At 49.6% G+C, this 25212-nt stretch overlaps 11 protein-coding genes across 11 annotated transcripts; 5 read left to right on the top strand and 6 right to left on the bottom strand.

Moving 5' to 3' along the window:
- Positions 1-1054: 1054 nt before the first annotated feature.
- N7487_007744 (ribonucleotide-diphosphate reductase subunit RNR2) lies at positions 1055-2505 on the top strand (the record flags this gene model as incomplete). The annotated part of the gene is made up of 4 exons (XM_056875474.1): positions 1055-1084; positions 1172-1411; positions 1510-1843; positions 1901-2505. 4 exons carry the CDS (start codon positions 1055-1057, stop codon positions 2503-2505), a joined length of 1209 nt encoding a protein of 402 aa, XP_056727662.1.
- Positions 2506-2960: 455 nt separating this feature from the next.
- N7487_007745 (SRP9/SRP21 family protein) lies at positions 2961-3605 on the bottom strand (the record flags this gene model as incomplete). Its single annotated transcript, XM_056875475.1, has 1 exon — positions 2961-3605. One exon carries the CDS (start codon positions 3603-3605, stop codon positions 2961-2963), a length of 645 nt encoding a protein of 214 aa, XP_056727663.1.
- A 2349-nt stretch (positions 3606-5954) lies between these two features.
- Positions 5955-6320, top strand: N7487_007746 (EthD domain-containing protein; the record flags this gene model as incomplete). Its single annotated transcript, XM_056875476.1, has 1 exon — positions 5955-6320. One exon carries the CDS (start codon positions 5955-5957, stop codon positions 6318-6320), a length of 366 nt encoding a protein of 121 aa, XP_056727664.1.
- Positions 6321-6728: 408 nt separating this feature from the next.
- Positions 6729-9819, bottom strand: N7487_007747 (WD40 repeat domain-containing protein; the record flags this gene model as incomplete). Its single annotated transcript, XM_056875477.1, has 4 exons — positions 6729-8516; positions 8576-9131; positions 9334-9491; positions 9646-9819. The coding sequence occupies 4 exons, from the start codon at positions 9817-9819 to the stop codon at positions 6729-6731; spliced, it is 2676 nt and encodes an 891-aa protein (XP_056727665.1).
- A 553-nt stretch (positions 9820-10372) lies between these two features.
- Positions 10373-11037, bottom strand: N7487_007748 (2-oxo-4-hydroxy-4-carboxy-5-ureidoimidazoline decarboxylase; the record flags this gene model as incomplete). Its single annotated transcript, XM_056875478.1, has 3 exons — positions 10373-10426; positions 10483-10582; positions 10640-11037. 3 exons carry the CDS (start codon positions 11035-11037, stop codon positions 10373-10375), a joined length of 552 nt encoding a protein of 183 aa, XP_056727666.1.
- Positions 11038-11634: 597 nt separating this feature from the next.
- On the top strand, positions 11635-15657 carry N7487_007749 (uncharacterized protein). Its single transcript, XM_056875479.1, has 6 exons — positions 11635-11824; positions 11902-12089; positions 12152-13050; positions 13104-13994; positions 14081-15497; positions 15557-15657. Exons 1-6 carry the CDS (start codon positions 11751-11753, stop codon positions 15589-15591), a joined length of 3504 nt encoding a protein of 1167 aa, XP_056727667.1. The 5' UTR covers positions 11635-11750; the 3' UTR covers positions 15592-15657.
- A 1211-nt stretch (positions 15658-16868) lies between these two features.
- N7487_007750 (uncharacterized protein) lies at positions 16869-18933 on the bottom strand (the record flags this gene model as incomplete). Its single annotated transcript, XM_056875480.1, has 4 exons — positions 16869-18113; positions 18167-18325; positions 18390-18649; positions 18729-18933. The coding sequence occupies 4 exons, from the start codon at positions 18931-18933 to the stop codon at positions 16869-16871; spliced, it is 1869 nt and encodes a 622-aa protein (XP_056727668.1).
- Positions 18934-19555: 622 nt separating this feature from the next.
- On the top strand, positions 19556-20920 carry N7487_007751 (pseudouridine synthase PUS4; the record flags this gene model as incomplete). Its single annotated transcript, XM_056875481.1, has 2 exons — positions 19556-19718; positions 19770-20920. The coding sequence occupies exons 1-2, from the start codon at positions 19646-19648 to the stop codon at positions 20918-20920; spliced, it is 1224 nt and encodes a 407-aa protein (XP_056727669.1). The 5' UTR covers positions 19556-19645.
- Positions 20921-21267: 347 nt separating this feature from the next.
- On the bottom strand, positions 21268-22495 carry N7487_007752 (EBP2 family rRNA-processing protein; the record flags this gene model as incomplete). The annotated part of the gene is made up of 3 exons (XM_056875482.1): positions 21268-21557; positions 21633-22386; positions 22490-22495. The coding sequence occupies 3 exons, from the start codon at positions 22493-22495 to the stop codon at positions 21268-21270; spliced, it is 1050 nt and encodes a 349-aa protein (XP_056727670.1).
- Positions 22496-22694: 199 nt separating this feature from the next.
- N7487_007753 (heat shock factor-binding 1 family protein) lies at positions 22695-23087 on the top strand (the record flags this gene model as incomplete). Its single annotated transcript, XM_056875483.1, has 3 exons — positions 22695-22772; positions 22833-22932; positions 23002-23087. 3 exons carry the CDS (start codon positions 22695-22697, stop codon positions 23085-23087), a joined length of 264 nt encoding a protein of 87 aa, XP_056727671.1.
- Positions 23088-23624: 537 nt separating this feature from the next.
- Positions 23625-24794, bottom strand: N7487_007754 (protein disulfide isomerase family protein; the record flags this gene model as incomplete). The annotated part of the gene is made up of 2 exons (XM_056875484.1): positions 23625-24199; positions 24266-24794. 2 exons carry the CDS (start codon positions 24792-24794, stop codon positions 23625-23627), a joined length of 1104 nt encoding a protein of 367 aa, XP_056727672.1.
- Positions 24795-25212: the final 418 nt, after the last annotated feature.

Genomic DNA, 25212 nt, shown 5'->3' on the forward strand with positions numbered 1-25212 from the left:
GACCCCTAACCCTAACATATTGGCTGCCTAGACGTGACGCAGCTAAGATGATCGGCGCTTTCTTTTTTCTTTCGCGGGCCCACTCCCAGAAACTTCCCGATGGGTAAAGGGTCAAAAGATCCTTCATTCCTGGGACGTGACAGGAGCTGCCACATGTTATTGGCCTTATTTGAAATGCTACAGACTATGTACCTATGTATAATGTCGAGATCAATGGATGAGAATAACCCTTGGAGCGTGCTAGAATAGGAAGTACTCCGTCCGGAGTACAGCAGATGGAACGCGTGTGTGGGGGGAGCTGAGCACACCCTTACGCCATGCCATGCAAAATGAGCTCTAAATTGGCGAATGAGATGCTAACGCCTAGATCTAGACCAATAACAAAACCAATTAAATCCGTAAATCCGGATTGTTTTCCTAGTCGCGTCGCGCGTTTTGTGGATTCTCTGGCTTATCTGATCGTGATCAATAGTGGGGACTAGAAAAAATTGGAGACGCGTGGGAGTTGTTGATGTCTTAGGTTGTAGGCTTCTAGAGGTGGTGGTGTGGCAATTGCTATATTGCGATGTTTGATATTCACTATTGTCAGAATAAAGTGTCAGAGGCATTCTTTCGAGAAGTAGTGATATACAGATGTACAAAGTAAGATAAGATCGGAATCTACTAAATCTGCCAAATCTGCCATCCAAAGTACGAAATGCATACTAAGATGCACAAGAATGGAGCTGGAATGGAGCACGGCCAAGGACTATCCTTTCGGATGTTGCTGGGATCCAAGTGGCATGAGAAAAGCATCGCCCAAATAGGAAAGAAGGGCTGGGAAAAAAAAGCCAGTGGACGCGCCGTGTATTACCTAAGCGGTGCGCGCAGTCACGTGCGACGTGACTTAGCACGTCGCGCTAAAGAGAAATCGGCAGTACTTAATCGAGTTTCTCTTCCCTCGCCCAACTCCAAATTTCCCATCCCACTCTCCAAGCTTCTGTCTCATTCTTACTTGCTGTCTTTGTTCTCAAGAATTGTTCTGTGATATTATATTCCTCACATACTTGTTCCAATGGCCGCTCAAGTCACTCCCTCCAAGCAGGTACGTGATGTCACGCTTCTCGCCTCTTGCCTCTTCGCGTCAGACGCGTCGTGAAGTTCGTTTAAGCTAACATTTCCTCTTTCTTAGGCTGCTTCCTCCCTCGAGAACCTCAAGATGAGCGATTCACCTATCAAGAAGCTCGACTTCCAGTCGGCTGGCAAGGAGGACGCGCCTGCGTCTCTCAAGGCTGTCGACGCCTCCATTGAGAAGCCCACCGAGAAGGCTCTCGCGTCCAAGCCTCTCACCATCAAAGAGATGGAAGCCACAGAGCCCCTCCTCCAAGAGAACCCCCACCGTTTCGTTATGTTCCCTATCAAGTACCACGAGGTAAGTCACGTCGACGCGTTTCACGCGTAAAGTGGATATCGTCAAGGATGTCCTGCCACCATGAAGATTGAAGCTAACCATGCCCCTCAATTCAACAGGTCTGGCAAATGTACAAGAAGGCCGAAGCCTCTTTCTGGACTGCCGAGGAGATTGATCTCTCCAAGGATCTTCACGACTGGCACAACCGCCTGAACGACGATGAGCGTTACTTCATCTCCCACGTCCTGGCCTTCTTCGCCGCCTCCGACGGCATTGTCAACGAGAACCTCGTCGAGCGTTTCAGTTCCGAGGTCCAGATCCCCGAGGCCCGTTGCTTCTACGGCTTCCAGATCATGATGGAGAACATCCACTCCGAGACCTACTCCCTGCTTATCGACACCTACATCAAGGAGCCCAAGCAGCGTACCTACCTCTTCGATGCTATTGATACCAGTATGTTCTTCTTCCATTAACTTTTCATGTCGTTCAATTGTCTAACTTGAGATTTAGTTCCCTGCATTGCCAAGAAGGCTAACTGGGCCCTCAAGTGGATCAACGACCGCGAGTCAACCTTCGCTTCGCGTCTGGTTGCCTTCGCCGCTGTCGAGGGTATCTTCTTCTCTGGCTCATTCGCCTCCATCTTCTGGCTGAAGAAGCGTGGCCTTATGCCTGGTCTCACTTTCTCCAATGAGTTGATCTCTCGTGACGAGGGTCTCCACACAGATTTCGCCTGTCTGCTGTTCTCCCACATGAACCACCGCCCTGACCCTAAGGTGGTTGAGGCTATCATCGTTGAGGCCGTCGGCATCGAGCAGGAGTTCCTGACTGACGCTCTTCCCTGCGCTCTGCTCGGCATGAACTCCAAGCTGATGTGCGAGTACATTGAGTTCGTCGCTGACCGCCTGCTGGTGGCCCTCGGCAACAAGAAGTACTACAACGCTACCAACCCCTTCGACTTCATGGAGTCCATCTCCCTGGCTGGCAAGACCAACTTCTTCGAGAAGCGTGTCGGTGACTACCAGAAGGCTGGTGTCATGGCCAGCACTAAGCAGGAGGTCAACGCTGAGGGCGAGAAGGTCGTAAGCGGCGGTCTCAACTTCGATGAGGACTTCTAGACGACGTCCTTCTCCTTCCCTCTTGTGTTGTTTTATACCCTCTCCCCTTTCACGTGATATTATGCTTTTTCTTATTCTGTTCTTTTATTGATTGACGCAATTTCCGTTTTGAAGGCTCGCATGGGACTGGCGTTTTTTTTTCTTTTTTCCTGGTTTGTCCTGGACTCGGGTGTCCACGGATGAAGGGCGGATTCCCTGTATCTAGATCCTCGAATCACTTCCCCAATATGTCTGAATATGTTTGTTTGTAGATATACTAGAAAACGCCAATGGCCTTCTTAAATATACGTTGTCAATTGTCCAGTCTCGTCCCTGCTTTGAACTCTTTGAAACTCCGTTTAATCCACAAGACCGTCCATGGATTTCCCACATCTATGAATGCATCATAAAAAGTAACAAGCGAAGACAAGCATAAGATAGCAAACGAATCTCATTCCAAAAGAACCCAAATTAATTTACCGCTTCCCCTTCCCACCCTTCTTCTTCCCCTTCCCACTCTGTCCCTGACTCTGACCCTGCGCTTTACCAGCAGCCGGCGTCATCTCCTCAACGGGAGCAGGAGCATCAACCATCTCTACATCTGCGCCGGCAGCAGGCGCCGCAGCAGATAAGCCCAACCCCGCTACATCAGCACCGGCAGCCAGCTTTCCCAGACTCGTAATCAGGCGACTGACTTCCTGCGCCTTGTTTGTGCGGTAGTGCAGACAGATTCCGGTGGTTGGGTTGAATGTTTTCAGGGTGAGGGTTGCGATTGCGGTGGGTGGTTGTGCGGGTGTGGTGGATGGAGCATCGGTGGCTTTGGCGGCGTCTTTTCGGACTTGGGATTTGTGGGCACGGATTATGTTTCCTCGTCGGTTTGTGGGGAATGAGTATTTTGTTACTATGCGGGTCTGGGGTTTGTTGTTAGTTTGGTGTATCTGGATTTGCATTTGGGATTGGGGGTGTTTCATTGTTGCCCGCTGTGGGGGGACGCGGTGTGGAAGATTGGATGACGGGTTGGGCGTGGGAGGAAGGTTCGGGTGGCTTACTGTATCTGGGTACGCTTGTAATAACTGCGCGGACTGTTCCAGGTAGGCCTGGGAGGTGGGTAGGTAGGGCATTTTGGAGTGGTGGTGAGCGTTTGTAGAGCTCGCGGTTTGGGGGTTGAGAGGTGTGGTGGGATGCGCAGGATGGTGGGTGTCTCGGTGTCGCGGGGAGTGCTCAGAATGAAATGTCGCGGATCGACGGGAAATATCCGCTGAGATTCAAGGCTTGAAAGAGGAATTGATTGGGGAGTTGGTGGATGGAGAGAGTGTGTGGAGGTGTTATCAGTGTGCTGGCGGCTTTTTCCATGTCTTGGCATCAATATGGGTTCACTCCGCAATTTATACATGTACACTTCCAGATAGCCATGATTGAATGAGATATTCAACGATTGGGAGGAATTTAAATGATATTTATCTGTTCTCCTATGCTAATTTCATTACTTGGGATCTAACTGGATACCATCATTGGTCCTAAATGAGAGAGCGAGGGCCCAATTCCACCATCAACTGCGTCTACTTCATTGGCTCAATCTGAACATTCTACATAAAGAAGATGATAATTGAAAGTTCCTCAAAGATTTTCTACAATTCATGTAGCACGCCCATGACGGAGCTCTTATGTACATGGATAGCGTATGCTCCAAAGATAAAAGCTCATCCCTCACAAGGTTTAAAAGGCCGCAACCAATTCGATTACACAGCTTGACTAGGCCATTCCAGGCTAATAGGTTAACAATCGGTGACGTTTACCTAAGTAGAACGCTAGGCTTTTTCCAAGGCGGCTCGTCAACAATCTATCACATTTCATCAACAGTCGCCATACTGTTTATCAACGACAAGATCAACAAAACGCCATGGATCATGGCAACGAATCAAAAAATCGTCAAGTCCCCAGCTTTACCCAACTAGGAAATTTTTCAAGGCTACCACTTGAAATCCGCTTGTTGATATGGGAGTGCCTCTTCTATGACATCCACACATTTCCTCGCGTCTTATCCATTCTACGATGCAACCGCTACCTATACCAAGAGATATCTGACCACCTTTACAAAGGAATGAGACACGATATTCGAATTTCAGGTCCTGACGACAGCCTAAAGTGGCTATATGTCCGTTTGGTCTCTAACCGAATGTCCGCCAAATGCCGGGGACTAAAGAACATCAAAGCCGTCCGAAAACACCTTCAGAACTTTCCTCATAACAGAATCAAAGGAAAAGAGATATTCCTCAATGCTCTGCTATCTTACAAAGATCCCGATCAAACCATACGGCTGCTCAGAGAGAAAGCTGACCGACTCGTCGATATATTGAAGGCTGTACCTGTTACTCCTACAGTGCGTGTCAGCCTATTGGAAGGAAACCCGCCGAAGACTATCAACTACACTAGCGAGTTACCCCCATGATTACAAGTTTGCGAATATCCCCTTCATGTGCCTTTCTAACTGGCACTGTCGAGTACCAGTAGATCTTTCTGCTGTGGTGACAAACAAATGAGAGTCACCCGGTCGGTATCTTCTAAATAAACCTACAGAGGGTGATGGGGTAAACGATTCAGATTATCAAATATCAACTGGAAGTTAACATTGGCTGGGGCAGTGTCCAGATGACTCATATCCCTAGCGGTTTTGAGTGGTGTGCGATATACGAAACGAGTATATTCAAGGTAATAGCGGGAGTGACTTCTGGATCCTAGTCTTGAGATATATAATTCACGATCTTTCTCTACTAAATTCTCTGTGTTGAAAGTATTCCAAGGTGTAATTTGAATATGAAAAGTTATACATAGAAAAGTGCTTTTTTTACTGCTTTCGTATATACCCAAGAAAACATCTAGAAAGACAATACCGGGCCACATAAGCGACCGACTATTCGTGTACCACATAACACTATAAAAGGAGGGAATGTTCAATAATATGGGTATATAATTTGGACTGGGCATCAGCCGTGTTTGACCCGACGTGGAATTTAGTGAGAGGACTAAATCACATATTCGGGCTTCTTTCACGGGAGTCTAAATCGATGTACTCGCTCAGGTAATTCATAAAAGCAGTACTAAAAACACAAATCAAACAAATATCAGTATACACGAAAGTGATGTGTTGGTTGTCTACGGTCCTCATTACCGGTTATGGAAGCTGATGCACACGGCCCCCTAAATGCAATCCATATAGTTAGGGCTTACATGTCAGCCTATCCACGAACCTCCTAGAAGAAGCAAGAAGTCACTCGAAATAATCAAGAACACTCTAGAAGATCCAAGTAACTCTTAGAGACCACAAGAATGTTCTCGGATTTTCCACACAGGGCGTTATGTATATAACCACCTCCGTTTCCGGCCTTATTTGACCATACCTCCAACATCATAACCACTCCTCACAATCCCCTACAATCAACACTCACAAATACATACCCACATCCAACACCATGGTATACCGCGTTATAGTCTTCGCTTCACGCAAATCTACCATCACCCACGAGGAATTCAAAGCCCGCTACGAGCAGCACATGCGCATGGTAGCGGAAATCTGCGGCGATGCAGCACCGCTCTCCCACACACGGTCGTATCTAAAGCACGACGCGGAATCTACCCCGATGTTGCTAGCGGGAAGCGTCAATGGGACCTACGATGCCGTTGTGACCATGTCGTTTGAGGATGAGGCGGCCTTTGGCAGGTTCTGTCTTGCGTTGAATACGCCGGAGGCTAAAGCAATGATTGAGGCTGATGAGGCGGGGTTTTGGGATCAGGAGAGGATGAAGGTTATGGTTGTTGAGGAGACTAAGACATCTTAGATAGTAGGGATCGCCATGTCTATAGCTTTTTTTTTTTTTTTTCTTAAGGCTTGGTTCGAAGTCTGAGTTGGAAATGCAGCGTGGGAGAGTGAGGAGCCATAGTTTAGGAAAGAATATTCCATACTTCGAATCTTGGACTACTATATAATGTACCTGATCTCATCTCTCATTTTGTCTGATACTGTACATGGCCTGTTATTAAGGCCTGAAATAAATGTACACATTAAACAAACATATCGACATCATAACTACATAAGTAAACATCCAACACATCCATCCTAGCCCTCCTCCAATATGTACCCGAAATGCTAAAACAAAACGCCAAAACTATCATACATCCCGGAAATCATAGATCGTAGATCGTAGATCATATATGCATCCACAGACAGCCATAAATGAACAAAGGACTCAAGAAACAGGCCGATGGCACTCTGAACAAATAAGCTTATGCTTCCCATCCCTTCCCTTAACACTGCGGAAACTCGTCCCACGACAGTTATCACACTTAAGCACATCTTCCTCTGCATCACCAACCGAAGACGTATAGTCACTGCTCAGCACACTACCGACTGAAGTACTCAACCTGCGCTCGCGCGACGGGATCCTATCCGGACTGAGCAAGTCATTCGAATTCCGGGACTGGATAGCCATCGCATCATGCGTGATCTTGTTCCAGTACGCGTAGCTGTGATCACCCTGTAGCCAGAGCGGGTTGTCTTGTGAGTTAGCGGCTAGAAGGTCTGCTGCGGACGAAGCGACTTTTCGAGGAGCCTGGGCCTTCGAGTTTGAGGCGTTTACACGACCGTTATTGTCTCCATTTGCCCGGCTCATGTCTTCGCTTGTGCGGTTGCTATCGAAGCGGAGTCGGCGTGGTGGTGATGGCGGTGGTGATGTAGTGAAGACGGATAGTGATTCGTTCGGACCAAGACTTGAAGGGCGGGACGAAGCTAGTCTGGAAATCGCTGGGCGGTGCTGCGGGGATGGGGTGCGGGTTCTGAAGCCGGCGCGGGTGCCTTCTGTGCTGGAGCGGCCGTGGCGGACGACGGAGTTGCGCCATGAGACGATGCGCTCGGAGGGGGTTTTGTGGGAATCCTTTCCGGAGGAGGCGATGCTGCGGCGTGCGGAGTTGGAGCGTTTGAGGATCCGACGTGAGATGGTGGAGTTGGCGTCCCAGTTCTCGAAGCGTCTTTTTTGATACGCGCAGTCTTGTCGGAGGACTTTAATCTTCCCGGAGTAGTCGGCGATCACGATTATCTCTCCGTCTGGATGCTTGGATCGGGCCAGGTACGAGGGTGATTCGTGGGCCATTTTGCTGACGATGGATAGGCGGGGTGTTGATGCAGAACGCTTATGGGTGTTACCGTTTTCTTTGTCTGGGCTTGTTTTCTTTGAAGTGTCTGGTGATTCCGGACCCATCAGGGCTACCGGGGGTGGGTTGCAGATGTCGTAAATTGGGTCTTCTGATAGCGCCAGGACCTGCTTGGTTTGAGTCGGTGCCATGATTGCAGCTGTCACCATAGCAGACTGTGTCTCAAATACCTCCACTGCCTGCTTTTCGGAATCTCGTTGTACAGACCCAATTGGCCACACGTATGCCCGGCGATCCTCACTTCCGCATATGATGTATTTGGCATCATTGGTGAAGGTAGCTCTAATTTGGCTGCAGGTATTCTCGTTACCGCGGAATTTAGCCTCCAACGATCGATCATTGAAGTCGTACAGCCTGATGCGGGAGTCATTGCTAGTAACCAGTAACTTGATAACACCCTCGGTACCATCCTTAGCATCGTCCTTGGGAACCACCATCGTATCGATTCCAGTGATTTTGCTACCCTTGGCGTTGCGCCCACGCGCCGATCGGACATGAATCTGGGCTGATACTTTCAGGCCTTCGGTGTCATAGATGTTAAGCATGCCATTCAAACATCCGGCAATGGAGTATCGGCCATCTGGGGTGAATGCTACTGCAGTAATCATATCGGGCACAGCAGTCACAAACGCCACGCTCTTATCAGGGATACTCCAGAGTCGCAATTTCGTATCGAGAGATCCAGCAAGGAAAAAGCGGTCGTCACGCGGGTGGAATTGGATCGAAGTCACAAAATCACTGTGCTTGAAACAGCATAGACATTCCGATCGAGAGATATGCCATAGTCGCACTGTTTTGTCCATTGACGAGGAAAGAAGGAAGTTGTTCTGGGTCACACGTCAGCATAGCCATTTCCCACCGTGCTGAATGTCCTGGACATGCATACTTTGCTCCAGCTCAGGTCCAATATACTTCCCGTGTGTCCCTCGTAAATCTGAACGGGCTCCGGCTGGAACACAGGTGCCCTCAACCCGGAATTATCTTGTGCGTCTACAGGCGTTGCCTCTTCGTCCCCATTTGCATCCTCCCGCTCCTCTGGTGTAGCGATAACAGCCCATACTCGGACCTTCCGGTCCTGGCCAGCGGCGGCGAGATATTTACCATCTTTGGAAAACATGAGAGCCCAGACGGCCTTCCCGGTGTGATCTCCATTCTGCAAGGCCGAGGACGTAGATATCCGTCTATCTGCGGGTTTGAGCGGTGGGCCGCTGCCCTCCAGTTCCTGGGCCAAAAACACGCGGTTGAATGTCTTATCCTTTTTGTAATGGGCTCGCACCTTCAGGTATTTGGACGGAGCAAGGTGTCGAGGTATAAATCCAACTGGATGCGAAGTGTCAACGGACATGCGGTGTGCTTCGGATTCCGAAGTCTCATCTTCCGCCTCCGACAATTGTTCTTTTTTCTTGTTTCCAATGAATCGGCTGAGAAAGGAGACACCTTTTCTATAGTTGAAGAAGAGCAAACCACGGGTCAGTCGCTGGTGATATAATGTATATTGTTGCGAGAGTCCTGGGGATGGATTTTTCTCAAGTGGAACATGCAGGGGAGGCGCAAAGAAACTCCCGACATATATGTGTCGGCGACACAAAAACTGTCTGCGTGACTGTGGTTCCTAATGCAGGCTGACAAGGTCTAAAAACTCACTTCTTCTCTTTGAGAGGCTTTGTAGGCAATGCATCTCCCCGTGTCGGGCTTGGCTCTGGTTGACCATACTCGGAGCCCACGGCCTCTGCTTCGTATGACGCTCTTCCCAGTAACTTCAGGGGAATGGATTTTTGGGTATTGGTGCGTTGGATAATGTGCTACAAAGGCGACAGAGCACGGCCCTCCTGTCAGCTTGGCTCCTGCATCTCCGTATCTGCATCTCAGATGCGCGTCGCACAGAGCAAACAAGCACATGATCGGACCGAGGGGAGTGTCGGTCTATTCGGTGCAGATCGCCTGCTGAGAGCTTACCTGCGATAACGGATCTATAGCACTTGACTCGGTCTTCTCGAGGGTGGTATGCGAGGCGGAATCTCGAAAAGAGCTACCAATGACCGAGCGTCTGGGATTTCGGGCATCTTGGAGGCTATGAGTTGAGCCTGAAGGGACATCCGACGTTGCCGAGCCTGAGAGTTCTGTCAGCATCTTCCATTAACACGTTTTTCTTTTGTTCTTTTTTTGGCGCGTGACAAGAGGATCGCCCAGAGCCAGTGGGCAGTGGCAGTGGCGCATTGGAGTTTTCCAGGCCAGACCAATTTCCAATTTCAAGCTTTGAAGTTCTTATTGTAAAATTCCAGATTCAAAATCCAGAAAACCCAAAGTCCAACACTGAACTTACCGGGGAATGTCGAGGTTCCGAGGGGGTCAAATCGGCTATCGCGGGGGTCGTCGCGACTCGTAGTTGGAGATTATTTCCCTCCGCCATGTGGTCAGTCGCATGGGGGGTGGTATGAATGGGAGGTAATATACAAAATGTATATGTACACTATTGACAAAAGACTTGAATTAGAAAAAGAAAAGAAAAAGCGAAGTAAAGCGGCAAAGACCGGATGGATGACATCAAATGGGGGCGACGGGGGTGGAGACTTTGGACCCTCCAAGTGCTTATTTTATGAGAGCTGTATAAGACTATAAGACTATAAGACTATACTATCAGGGTACAATAGTATGTATAAATGTATAAAGGTATAAAATTACATTAAATGTGTGATTGAAGCTTTCTTGCTCGGTCCTTTGCAATATCACACATTCCCTATCAAAGTACACATAGTCAGTATATATAGCAACTTGATGATAAGACAACATTACCTGAATGGTTTCTTCAATCTCTTTCTCCGCATCGGCCCGGTCAATGCGCTGGCGCATTTCGACCATAATCACGTCGCGACTGCGCCCATTGACAAATGTGCTATAATATCTCAGGTCAGTATGTGTCTACACAACGGCGCAAGAGACGTGGACATACACAAACCGCAACCCTGGAAACTTTTCCTCGTATTCCGCATTCAATGCTCGTAATTTCTCCGCCTGTTCCTCTGCACCTTCATTCAATTGGGCCTGCTCCTTCTTACTCAGCTCGCTCAGATGTTCTGGGTTGACCGGGGCCCGACCCAGACGCGGATGCGATCCCAGAATACCAAAGAGCACGTCCCGATCGGTAGGAGAATTCGGAGCTGAGAGTGCAGACATGCGACCCCCTACCGCATCGATGAGACTGGTGTATGAAGAGAAGGTCTGGTTGGCCAGCACAGGGATCATCAGCCGGTGGAGCTCTGGGGAGGATTCGAAGAGGGTATCGAGTACCCGAAGCTGGGTCTCTTGGGGTAGGGAAGGGATCGTCGATGGTGGGGGAAGGTTGGCCATAGTGTAGTTTATTGTAGTTTATTGTAGTTTATTGAATATATATGAATGTACTTTATAAAGGGAATGTATTGCAATTTAAGTACTCTGTACTCTGTACGTATAAAGTAGATTGATATCTGAGTTCCGCTTTCGGAGGACGCCGAGGCGGAGAACAGCGGGAATTGTATTGGCTTGACATGTTTTATGTTTTATGTTCTATTATATATTATATATACTTATATATTGTACTATTATTAGTTATAGTTAACTACAGAGTATATATATTTATAATGTATTTCATATTTAGTTTTTACATCCAACATAGACTGATTTCTGGGATACATACCTAGGTATTTACAATCTCAACAGGTTCATGCATTCCACAAAATATACTCGATGTACTCCGTACAACCTCTGCATCCATATGTACTTTGGTCTTTGGTATAAATAAAAGACTCAGAAATTTTAAATTGGGATAATCACAAGGTGGAGCCAAAGGAGAACATGTTCCCCCCCCTGAGAAGAGTTCGCCTAAACCAACTTTGTTTTCTGAAACAAGCCAAATCTGGCACTTCGGCCTTGATTGGGCACATCGCGATCTTTAAGATCCGATCCCAAGTCAACTGTTAGTGTCTTTACCCGCTTTCTGGGGCCACATTTCCCTCCTATTCTCTCTTCTTCACATCCATTACCTTCGGCATTGCGCCTCTTCTGGCATCCATGCGGTCCACGCCATGTCTTTGAATGGGCTTGATACTGCCCCCGTCCTTGAAGCCTACCAAAGTGCCTTGGCCGACGCGGGCGGGTGGTGAGTACCCCCTTTCCCCGGTGTTTCAACTTGCGACAGATACATGAACTCCCGTCACTGACACCCCTACGTTTCAGGTTTCTACTACACTACATCGCCAGAGATGAGGTTGCCCTTCACGAACGAGGCACCGGCGGGGTGCCCGAGATCCGGAATGCCATTGAGGGTTACGAGGAATGCTCGCCGCTCTATGGCTTCCTTCAATACCGGCGCAGAAAAGTGATCATCCGCTACATGCCGGAGGGGTTATCCCGACTCATACTAGGTATGCCCAACCGGGGGATGGTTTTTTATTTCCCCCATAGAAATTGGTCTAATCTGTTCCAGCCCGAAGCAATGTCCAATTCCAGTCCGTCACCGACAAGTTCACCCCAAACGACACTGTACTGCCTCTATCCAAAGCCTCCGATCTCACCGAAAGCGCCTTGTCCTCTGCCTGTCTCCTCCATACCGCTTCGACCTCAATTACCTCTTCTTCGAGCTCTCTTCGCCGTCGTCGGCTGATGGAAATTACGGAAGATGCTGAGGAGAATGGCACAAAAGATGAAACCCCGAAACCAATACCACCTCCCCAGTCCGAGGCCCGACACAGACCAAGGAGCGTTAAGTCGGAAGCTACCCTCGTGCCGTCGCCCATTGAACCCCCCGTCCCCGTGGAACCAGAACTACCCCCGATATCACCAGAAAGCGAAAAGGCATCAGTCGATCTCATGCCACCTCCATCCAGGGCGAGCTCCAGAGCCACAATCTCTCGAGGAAGTCCCATCGAACCACAATCAGCAACAATGTCCCCCAGATCCATAAAATCAGATCGCTCTCGCTCCAGTTCTAGGTACCGAACGATCTTGGATGAATTCCCTCGTCCTTCAGAAGAGGCCCGGTTGTCCACCCAATCCAGCCGCCCCTCACTCCAAGATTTGGAACGGGCCGCAGGATACACTCCAAAGGTTAAGTTGGGACCCCGACCGTCCGTGGATAGCAGTGGAAGGCCCCGCACAGCAGGCAGTTCTCGAAATGTAGACCAGCGCCCCGTGGCCTCCCTGCCGACAAATATGCGCACTTCTTCTGTGCGGAAGCAAAATGGCGATGCACCCCGCCCTCGATCTCAGGGGAGCACTTTCGCAACTAAGCCCACCAGTCGTGTCCCGCCAGTCCCACCTTTACTGGTCCCACCCCCTCCATTCCTATTTCGAGACCTCAACTTTCCCCTAGCGCAAAATCTCTTGGTGCGTTGTCGACCTCCTCGGGATTGACCCCTGAGAAAGAACGTTTGATGAAGGCTTTGCAGCAAAGGAAAAAGAATATGGCCAAGCGTGCGGAGGAAACAAAAAAGAAGCAAGTCTCGGAGCAAGGAGAGCTCAAACCAGTGAAGGATATTGTCAAGGATCTGGATGACGATAAAGAAAATCTCATTCAGATTCACTATCCCGATTCTGAAATGCTGCAGTCGGAGCGGGAGACAATTCAACAAGATCAACGGGAGCTTCCTTCGGCCATGTCACCCGTGCCTCTTGAGCTCGCCCCTGAGCTTGTTCCTGAACCTATTCTTGAACCCGCCTTCGAGTCTGTTCATGACTCCACCCTTGAAAATGCACCCGCGCCTGTTCCCGAGACCGTTGTTGAATCCGCTCCTGGGCCTGTTGATGCTTCCAGTCTTGAATTTTCCCGCGAACCCGTCCCCGAGGCCATTGTTGAATCCGCTCCCGAGCCTGTCGAGGCATTTGCTGAGCCCCTTTCTGAACTTGCCCCTAAGCCCGATGACTCGAATTCCGACGCTGCCCTCGAACCATCCACCGAATCAATTGTTGAGTCTGCTATGACGCCTGAACTAGAGCAGCCCTCGGAGCCTCTTGAGGCTGAATCAGAACCGATCGCTGATCTACCTCCTGCTAACGTTGATGATGGGTCCACACCTGTAGAGACCGTTAAGGCAGAAACGCTGCAGACACCCCCTGAGGATGAAACACGCACTGAGCACCAGGACTCCGCAATTCCTGGTCTCGCCCCACCTACCTTTAATCTTGGTGTTCCCCTCCAAAATGAGCCTTCGGGTGCCCAACGACCTGATTCAGGGGACGTCCCCGAAACACACCTCGAAATTTCCCCAGTTGTAGATGCGCCAACTGACGAGCCTTCTGAGGTGGTAATCTCATCAGAGGTCCTTGAGGCGGTTCCTCCTTCCTCTCCCCCTCCATTACCCCTCCAGAAAGCACTGGCACGGAAACCCCAACCGCCCCCGTTTTTGTCTCAATCGAGGCGGATGAGGCAACCCCTGATCACCCAATTTCCGAGAAAGCCGAGCCTCTTACCCTGGATCAGAGGCGCAGGGTCCACCTGGAGCCTATTCAAGTGCCCACCCTAGAGTTCTCGGACGACGACAACCTCCTTTCCGACGATTCATTCATGGAGGAATTGACCTCAGCCACTGTTCAGGAGGCCAGACCAGTATCTGTGAAATCTCCCAACGGCGTCGATCACGCCTGGAGGAATTCACGCGCCGTCTCTAGCCCATTCTCAATGGGATCACCGTCGGGTATGCAAGCTCTCGCAGTGGGCCGGTCCATTTCTAGTTCTCACTCCGAAAATGGCTCGCCTACGCCGGTACTCATGGCGAAAAAGATCAACGTCTCCTCTGGAATTTCTAGTCGTATCAAGGCCCTTGAAAAGTTCACGAGCCGCGAAGGCACTCCCTCGGGTGCGAGTCCGGCGGTAAGTGTGCCATCAGCCTCCTCGTCTTTCGAGAACCTTCGCAAACGCGCATCTATCTCGTTGCCCAGTGGGAACCACGAAAGCACCCCGCCACACACAATGCATTTTGCTCACGTCCCCGACAACTTTACCCGTGCGCCGAGCTTGAGTCGACACAACCGTCAGGTGTCTGTGGATGTTACGCGCCCAACTAGCTCTGTTTCCGTGAAAGCCCGTATCGTGCGCGATGCAGATATCTCACCCGGGTCTTCCGGACTTGAGCCCTCGGAGTCCGATGTTGTCAAACTTCAGGCTAGTCCTTTGACTGTGGAGCATGAGACAGCCGAGGCGCCACTCCCTCAGGTCTCTCCCATCGAGCCTGCCAGCCTTCCCCAGGACCGAAGCCCGTCAATGTCGTCTACTACATCTAGTCGCCAAGCGACGTCTCGCCCCGGCAGCCGCCCTTCTCTCCCCTCGCGCTCTCGGACTGACGACAGCGTCCAATCCGCCTCTTCCACATCCGAAGATAAGAAGATGTCTCGCACCTCGCGACTCATGCGCCGTATGTCCTCGATCACATCCAACTCTCGCCGCAGCATTATCGGAGCCCTCAGCTCGCCAGTCAAGGAAGAGTATGTTCCCGCCTCTACAAATGGGTCTAGCAAGGCTCCAGGGTCTACTAGCTCGCGTACTTCAGAACCAATTGATATTGGTGAAGTAAACGTCCAGTTCCCAGAAACTCTTCTGTGGAAGCGTCGGGTCATGCGCATCGATGAACAGGGATACGTTGTTCTCACGCCTGGCACCAACGATGCCACCACCCGCAACATGACTAAACGTTACCATCTCACTGAGTTCCGCACTCCGTGTCTTCCTGATGAAGACATGCAGGAATTGCCCAACACTATCTTGCTCGACTTCCTAGATGGAAATACGCTTCAGTGTGCTTGTGAATCCAGACAGGGACAAGCTTCTGCTCTTCAGAGTAAGCCATCGCATTTTCTTCCAAATTCCGAGAAATAAACAAACTAATCATCTATACAGCTCTCATCGAGGCTCACAGTGCCCACCAGCAATAATCCTCCCAATTGGTCAAAGGACAGGACTCCTCACACCGATAATCCTGTCTTCCATACTTTCATTCTCTTCGGGCCCTTCGTCGCCCACCCTTTTTTTCCTTTCCCAACTACACACGCATCTTGCTAAACCTCCGACATCTATTTCTTATCTCTCTTCTTACAATCCTCTCTGTATCTCTATATCTTTACTCTCTCTCTTATCTCTCAATCCGGTGTGCATGTGTTGTGATATATGTGGCGTGTTCTTGGTATACCCCTCCGAGTCAAAAGAGCTTCTCTTTCTCTTCTTTTTTCCCCCACTTCTCTCAATACAAATCTACTGTTCTTCGCCATGTACAGACAGACAGTATCTTCTTTTGCCCCTCCTTTTTGATCCCTTTTCTTAATTGGCTTTTTGCTCTTGCATACACATTCTATGTCTTTGCATAGAATGTTGGTGTTCTATTCAATACACTTTGTTCTCTTCCTCTTCCTCTTCTTCCTCTTCTTCCTCTTCTTCTTTTGGCTTACTTCTAGAACCTTTTATTCTAATCTGTTTTCTGCTTGCTATCTTGGTGCATACTAAAGTTGGGATGTGTGTTTGACACATGCTCAAGAGTTGTGTTGGCTGCTAGTAATACATGGCTTCCAGGATAGTGTGACAGGAGACAAGTAGACTTGAGATACTACCATATTCTTCCCTAACTAGATGATGAAACAAAAAGGGGACAACATATCAAAGGTTATACCTAGGAAAGTCTCCTGCACAGAGTATGCCTTTTTTTACTGCCTTCGTATACACCTATAAAGACATCCAAACGTGTTTCATTTTTGCTATTTCAAGCTCTGTCCTACTTTGGGCGGGGGGTATCATAGAAGAAATAAAAGCCCAATCCGAAAGAATCATCAAAGCAAAGCGTCCATCAAACAAACCCCTATGGCTGTGCATGTCTAGCAAATTCATTTCGTAGGAGACATTGTTCCCTCTTCGGTCTGTCCCTTCTGACAACCAACACCTTATTTCAACCGGCGATGGGTAAAGCTTGAAATTCGTGGGTATCTCTCTATCTGCAAAGAAAATCGTTAGACAGTATTCTTGGCAGCTCAAAATAAGAAGCAATTCATAACATACTCAAGAGGGGGCGCTTTCCAAATGTAGCGATGTGTTCATCCGCTGGCTCTGTTGTGTTTTGTAATCACCAAAGTCCAGCAATGTAAGGTCTTGATTTTTCACCCGTGTTTCCGATTTCCGATGAACATCGTGGCACATAACGATCGTTAATTTCGGGATGATCAGATCAGGTGTAACCGTTCGCAAGGTCCTCAAGCTCCTGATCTTCATCATCCTCTTCATCCTCATCATTCTCCTCTAACCCCTCGGTCTCTGGAATGGATGTCTCTCCATCTAGGGGATGTTCGCCGTTTTGAGCTGTGCCATTCTCTTTAGTAGAATAAAACTCCGGGAATGCAGCCCGCATTTGCAACACATGCGCATCAACGACATATTGCATGAGATTGCTGACGGGGAAAGAAGAATGCATGCGTTTCTCCGATTCCATCAATTCGACCTTCATCTGCATCTCCCACTCGTGCTCTCCGGCATGGTCGCCAATAAGCTTCTTACGCTCGATGCCGTCGGTGGTCGAAATCACCTTCTCGCATCCGGGCATGCGACATGTCCAGGTATCGGATGTCTCGTCCATGGATTCTTCAATTTCCTGGGGCTTATCTGGGGTTGGATCCCGCTCTGAGGTCTGAGGGCTTTGGCGTGGTGGCGATGAAGATATGGGGGGAGTCTGGGGTTTGTCTTTTTTGATATTGTCCTTAAACAGGCTCTTCATAAGAGAGGAGGCAGCGCCGCCGGAGGCTGACAAGAACGAGCGAGTCCGAGGCTTCGTGGCCGAGAATGGATCTCGGATTAATTCATGGCCACGGATTTTACTGGGTGTTTCGATTTCCTCGATATCGTCGATTTCATCGGTGTCCTCTTGGTCTTCCCCGTCGTTGGATTCCACTGTCTGCTGGTTTGTGGAGGCATTGCGGTTTCGCTTGCCGGTCACTTTGTTGGAGAATGTGTGGACCTTTGGACGAAGCACGGATTTCTGGGTCCGGCCGTATCGTTCATCGTCGCTGGATTCCTCCTGCGAATCCAGGGGGGTTAGGAGTGAGGCTGGCAGAGGAGCGGATTTTGTGGATGCATGTGTGAGTTCCCTATGGATTACATAGCGAGGCCATCTAAATTCTTCTTCGTCCATCATTTCCAGCACGGCGTTTGCCCTGATGGCAATGATTTTCTGGGCATCTTCGTTGCTGAAAGAGAATCGTTCTGCCAAACGTTCTCCCAGGAGGTCAATATGCAGGCGACGCTTTGCCAAGTGACCTTCTTCTCTGAGGTCCTTGAGCAACTGGTAAATGGCATCGGCTTGCGATTTTGAGATTGCCACAGGCTGGTGTCGAGGAGTTGTCACTTCTGGTTCTTCTTGGGGCTCGCTTTCGCTTTCCTCGGAGGGCGAAAGTTCTTCCATCAGCCTAATATAATCATCCTAGGCTTATTATCAGTACATGTATGCCACAAGGAGGGCGCCTCTTTACTTACATGAAATTGGCGACGCAGGTGGACGAAGACGTTCGTTTTCTTCCATTCCACATCTGCATCCCCTTGGATCATGCACCGAAGCAAGAAGGGGGCGTGTGTCGCAAAGACCTCAGCTGACTGTTCTCGAGTCTCACACGAGCCATATGTGTGGTAAGTGTACTAAGGGTGGATGCATATTAGGACTCGGTTTGTATAGCGTGTACCCCAGAATCGAAAGACTCACTTGTTCACAGAGACTCCTAAAAGAGGGATTGATCTGTTTCTTTCCTTGCTGATGTTTATCAACTAGGAAATACAGCATGTCGATGGCCTGAACCATGCGATTGTAGGTGGGTGTGAAACCCTTGGCGGGCGAAATGATGTTGTACCAGCCCGCCTTACCAGCAACCCAGAGCTCAATGCTCTTATCTTCAGTTTGACCGTAGGCATAGTGTGTAACTTCGTCGATAATAATGCGCCTAGGAGGGTTTTCCGGGTTGAGTACTATTGAGCGAGTGACTGGTCAGCAAGCTGCTTGATAAACGTGCATTGATAACGGGCTCGTAACTGCATCGATACGCACTTAAGTGTTCCTGATCCTCACGAAGCGGCTCTAAGCAGCCGATAACTTGCACTGGGTTCTGTTCGGTGGCATCCAGTAGATTTGCATACAGCATCTTCCCAGGCTTTAGGACCTTCACATCGGTCAGGCCAAACTCCCACCAATCATTCTCATCGGTAATAGAGGGATCGGTGGGAGCTAGGACGGTTTCTTCGCGGGAGGTCATGGTGGAATTGGCATGGTGGGTGTTGAGGATAATGTATGTAGAGGTGGTAAGAGGTAGGTGAGGTTAAGTAACTGAGGATATAAGAACGAGAAGAAAGTGAACTGGCATGGAATCTTGTAGTTGTCAACAGTCGAAGTCATCGACCAGTAAATTACAGATACAATGAGTTACAACGAGTTACCCGCAATTAATTACAGGTGGCTGCCTGATTTACCGGGAATGCATGATTATATAAGATGGAATTCAACCTTCCAGGTCCACCTGGGCAACTGTATAGAATCAAACTATTCCTGTAAGAACTATCAATTACTACATATGTATACATAGTTAACTATGTAGTTAGCATAGTACAAAGAAGACTATCACGACAATGGTGTCCTGGATTGCCTTAATTATTAAATGGAAATTTAATTATCATATAGGCTTTCACGCTATGTTGTAGGGCTATTATCCCAACTATAAGACCAAAAAACAAAAAGAACATTAAAAAAGGCATTTAGAAGGACATTAAAATACATAACACTGAGGTCTTTCCTCTGTATAGTACTGTAATCTCTATAGATATTCCCATTGACGATCTAAACCCCTATATAGCGATTATATCTTAACCAAAGGGCAATCGCCTTATCCCAAAGAACTGCCGTAAAGGCGGGAGCCAGATCTCTACCAAAATAACATTTTTTCCACTTTGGTTCGACCCCAATCTCTCCAGATGCCATTCCCTCCAGGTTTTCGCCTTTTTCGCACCACAATGTCTGGCGAGAAGATCCTCGAAGGCGTATTCGGTGAGCGTGACTCCTCCTAAAGCAAAGACCTCGATCTAACTTCTCCAACAGCCGTCCACAAACCGCAAGGCGTAACCTCCGCCGACGTGATCCGCACTTTGCAAAAACACTTCAACCCCTCTAACACATTCAGACCATGGCTAGAAGAGGAACGCGCCCGCCGCGACCGTGAGAGCCAATTCCAGCGCAAACGCCGTCGCCACCAACGCCTCGACGTGAAGATCGGCCACGGCGGAACCCTAGACCCGCTCGCGACAGGCGTGCTCATCACCGGAATTGGAAAGGGTACAAAGTCCCTCCAGGATTTCCTGGCCTGCACCAAGAGCTACGAGACCATTGTGACCTTCGGCGCCGAGACGGATACCTACGACCGCCTTGGAAAAATCGTGCGTCGCGCGCCCTACGAACATATCACGCGCGAGGCAGTCGAGAAGGCGCTCGAACAGTTCCGTGGGAATATCATGCAGAAGCCGCCCATTTTCTCTGCTTTGCGGGTCAATGGAAAGAAGTTGTACGAGTATGCGCGCGAGGGCAAGGTCCCGCCGATTGAGATTAAGCACCGGCCTGTTGAGGTCTTGAACATGGAGATTATGGAGTGGTACGAGCCTGGCACACATGAGTACAAATGGCCAGAAGAGGAGATGACTGGTGATGAGAAGGCTGTCGCTGAGAAGCTTCTTGATCAGGAAGCTTCCGCACCTGAGCCAGCCGCCGAGGGCGACGCTACTACCCAAGTTCCCGAAGCTTCTTCTACCAAGCGGAAGTCGCCACCCCCGGCGGACGAGGTGAAGGATGATAGTGCGGAGGCTACTAAGAAGCAAAAGGTGTCCGAGACCGAGGCGGCACCTGCTGCTGCTGCACCTGAGCCTACTGCCCCTGAACCCGCTACCACAGAGGTCCCTGTTGTTCCTACAGAGGAGCCTAAGCCCCAGCCTCCGGCGGTGAAGATCAAGATGACTGTTACGTCGGGCTTCTATGTCCGCTCGCTGGCACATGATCTGGGTAAAGCCGTTGGTAGCTGTGCTCTGATGAGCGAGCTAGTGCGCAGTCGTCAAGGTGATTATGAACTCTCCCCCGACAAGGTTCTGGAGTACAAGGACCTTGACGCCGGCGAAGAGGTCTGGGGACCGAAGGTGGAGAAGTTCCTGACAGAGTGGGAGGAGAAGAGAGCTGCCAAGGCTGAAGCTGAAGCAGCTCAATAGACTACTACAGAGTCGCTAAATTGATATAGCATTTGTATATAGACGTGCTATCTGTAATATCAACCCAATTCAATGTACTATGTATCATCATATCTTGCATTATATGTCCAACACCTAGGTATGTAGTTGGCATATAATACCTACAACTCGGACCTTTTCATTCTTAGAGCTCACCTCGTGTCGCTTTGATAATTCGGCTATAGCTACGAAGTCTCACATTCGCAAATTATAGAGATAATAAATCAAAACTGCCATTTTTTGGTTATCCAGACCCAAGCGAGAAAAAATAATTACATGATGCACGATACAAATGCAATGTCACAACATAACCCATCACGTTAAAACGATTAGTTGCGTCCCTTGGCTTGGACTCTCTTGCTCTTGCCGGGTCGCTTTGCGCCAGCCTTCATCTTCTTAGCGGAGAAGTTGCTCAGATCACCACTGGACATGGCATCACCGCTCTTAGCATGACGCTTCTTGCCTCCGAATCCGAACTTGGCGTCCTTCTTCTGGCGCTTCGAGCCACCGGGGCCATCACCACGGCTACGCTTCTTCTCGGGCTGAGTAGCCTCATCAATAGCAACGTCGAACATATCATTGGCGTCATCGGTAGGGGCAGAGCTGTCAGCCTTGCGCTCTGTGTGGAAAAATCAGGTTAGCGACCGCGAAACTCATAGAAAGATATCAGGGGTAAAACAAAGCAGAGACATACTCTTCTTGAGGGTGTTGATCTTCTCCAACATCTCGCGCTTCTCCTTGTGTCTCTGCTGCAACTTGGAGTTCTGGACCTGCTTTCCGAACTTCTTAAGATCACGCTGGCGGCGCGCCTCAGCAGAAGCCTTCTTGCTAGCAGCCTCCTCGTAAAGCTTCTTCTTGATCAAGCTCATGTGCTCATCGTTCTTCACCATCTCCGCGAAGTAATCGCCTGGCCGCGTGAAGGGAATTCCTTCCTTCTTCAGCAGGCCACGGGCCTGGGTAGCAGCAGCCTGGCAGACCTTGTAGAAGGCCAATTCACGGTTCAGATCGTCATTGGCGTCTTCGACCTCAATTGGCTCTTTCGAGACTATGGAGTTGTGCTCTGAGAATGGGGTGTTGGGGCCGATGAAGGAAATGCGCTTGAGGGCGGAGAGGATAGCAGCAGAGTTGTTGATTGTCAAACGTTGGTGGGGAACGACATCTTCACGCTCGTCTTCTTCGAGGTCGGAGAGCGGGATGTCTTCTTCCTCTTCCTCCTCATCTTCCATCTCCTCGTCCTGGTCGACCTCTTCCTCTTCTTCCTCTTCGGCGTCAGAGCTGGCGGCCTTCTCTTCCTCCTCCTCCTTCTTCTCCTCCTCCACGATCTTGTCCTCGGGGGCGGCAGCAGCAGCCTTCTGCGCCTTCTTTTTTCCGCGGCCTTGATCAATTTCTTCTGCTTCTCGGCGTCGAAGTCGCGGCCCTTGTGGGCATCGAGAGCCTGGAGTAACTTGCTGCGCTTGACCATTGTTGCTTTGTGTTAAAATACAAAGACAAATTTGTATTTTTTGTAATGTGAAAGGAATTGGAAAAGAGGAAAGCAACTTGCTATCAAACCCGCATCAGAGAATCCACGGGATTTTTTTGAAATCGCGCCAGTCCTGATCAGGCTAGCGCCACCGATAAGACCACGCTAGTCCGCACATAGCAATATCCCGGAAATACACATGACCCGATCCCTTATCGAGTCCACCGCCCTGTCAACTGTCTCTCTGTCTGTAGATGCCCCAAACAGTCTGTATAGCGATTGCATAGTCTCACAATGGTCGACGATTCCAAATCTCCTTCTCCGGACAAGCTCTCTCCTCTACCAGAGGGGGAGTCTCTCCTATCCCAACCGGTACATACCCCCACAAGCCTCAACCCCCACTTATCGCCCTTACCAACTAAATATCCCCAGAACTCCGATGCCCAAGGCCAGCTTACCGCAGCCGTGGACGATCTGCTCAATGAACTCCAAAGCAAATTTGACAATGTTTCTACGGAGATGTTCGGGAAATGTGAGTCGCCACAATCATCCTCCACCATCACATACCTGCGACTGCATACTAACCTTTGTTCATACGCAGTGGATGACATGACCAAGCGGCTTGATGAGCTAGAGGCGTCTCTAGTTGCATCTTCTGGTGCCGGCGCCCCGAGTCAGGCAAAATAAATACGCACGCCATACCCATAGTCCGACTTTGTGCATTCTGCATTCTTTTTTTTCACGTGGCGTTTTTGGCGGGAGAGCAATGAGCGCTGCATTTTTGGGCTGTCCAGCTCTGCTGAACCCCTGTACCAATAACCCAACACATACTTTACTTATGGCATGCATGATGCTTTCTGGGGTTGTGCATCAAATGGCCATGTAACTGGCCTGTGTCTGGTTCTGATACTTATGCTTTTACGATTTCATAGATACCCTACAACCAAACGAGGATGCTCGTATAGAAGAACTATATTTCTTTATTCAGTTGCGTAGATCTAGTTCATATATCACATAGGCGTTTTTGAAAGCATAAGCCTCGCAGTTGGTACTCAATTCGTACAATATACAGCATCAAGCCAATATTTTCGTATACAATTCAATACATTTCCATTGAATCCATGGTTTGTAGCAGTCCCCGTCCTCCATGTAGAACCGCAGTGACTAGGGCTTTAAGCCAATAATCCAAGAGGAACAGTACAAACATCCAAAAATAAGAAGCACTTAAAGCTCATCGCGCTTATCCTGGCCAACAAAGCGTTGGAGGATGTTGCTGCGAGAGAGGATATCATCCAACTTCTCAGGGGCAGAGCCACCCTTGGCCAGGATCTTGCGGAGACGAGTGAGCTCCTTAACAGCATAGCCTTCGTTCTTGCTCAACTTCTCGGCGGCCTTGACATAGTACTCAGCGTACTTGTCGGGCAGACCCTTGGCGGCCTTCTTAACCTCAGTCACGAGCTTGTCGAACTTCTGTGCGGCGACATTCTCAGTAACAATCTCGTCCAGAACGGCGATGGTTCCAGCCAAGCTGTCAAGGCCACCACCGACGGCACGGTGGGTACCAGCCTTCTCGTTGATGAACTTAACAAAGGCCTCCTCGGAGCGCGCGCCGGAGTAAGGCACGGCCTCGGTGGAGCCCTTGGGGAAGAACTTAATGGTAGGGAATCCGGTGATACCCTGCTCCTTGCTCAAGGCACGGGAGTTCTCAGCTTCGGCGTCAACCTTAGCGATAACGACGTTGGACTCGAGGGCGAAGTCGTTGGCGAGGGTTTCCCAGGTAGGAGCGAGGGTCTTGCAGTCTAAACGAAGGACGAACAATTAGCAAACCAGACCAGAGGCAACTCAATTGGGGGAAATCAACTCACGTCCACACCACGGCGCAGTGAAAGCAACCAGCACATCCTTGTCTCCACCAACAACAGTCTTGAAAGAAGCATCGTTCAGCATCTCAACGTTGCTGACCACCTTCTGCGCGCTAGCGCTACGAGGCTTGATGCCGGTCTTCTCGGTGACGAATGCGGTCAGACTCTCGAGATCACGGCCACCGTTGTACTCCTCGGGCTTGTCGCTCTTTCCATCGAACCACTTGACAGTAGGGAAGCCCTGGATACCGAAGCGCTTGCCCAGCGAGCGGTTCTCATCGGCGTCAACCTTGGCGATGGTGACCTTGTCTTCGGCGAAGGCGAAGACCTGCGCAAGCTCCTCGTAAACTGGGGCGAGGGTCTTGCAGTGGCCGCACCATGGGGCGAAGAATTCGACCAGCGCAGGCTTGCCGGCCAGGACGACTTCGTCGAAGTTGGTGGGGATTAGGTCTTTCACTGCGGAGTTGCTTGCAGTGGCGAAGCCGCTGAGGGTTGAAAGGGCTCCGAGGAGCAGGAAGCTCAAGCGTGCCATTGTGTATATGGATTTAGGTGTGAGTATACTTTCGGGGAAAGTATGAGTTCACAAAAGAAATTGGATGACGGAGTTGGAGCTCGGGGGCGATGACAAACAAAGCCGAAGAGGCCACTTGGTGACTCCACAGCTCCGCAGATCCATCTACTTCCAAGGCTGACATCTATCATACGACATGACATCCCTTGGATAATACTATAAGTACTTCCGCTATGCTACATATGTATGTTTTTAATTATGCTCCTTTTGGGTAATATCGAGTTTCTTGTTCATTTTCTTGATTTGTTTTGTCTCTGTTGCTACCTGGGTAGTTAGTAATACACTGGAGAATTGCCAGTATCGCATTTCCTTCGGGAATATTGGAGGTGTTGGCATAAACTTCAATTGCAAGCTGCGCTTGTTAACCCAAAATCCCCGC

This window comes from Penicillium crustosum (assembly GCF_028827405.1).
Source record: "Penicillium crustosum strain IBT 35664 chromosome Unknown utg000003l_segment0_segment0, whole genome shotgun sequence".
Classification (NCBI taxonomy): domain Eukaryota; kingdom Fungi; phylum Ascomycota; class Eurotiomycetes; order Eurotiales; family Aspergillaceae; genus Penicillium; species Penicillium crustosum.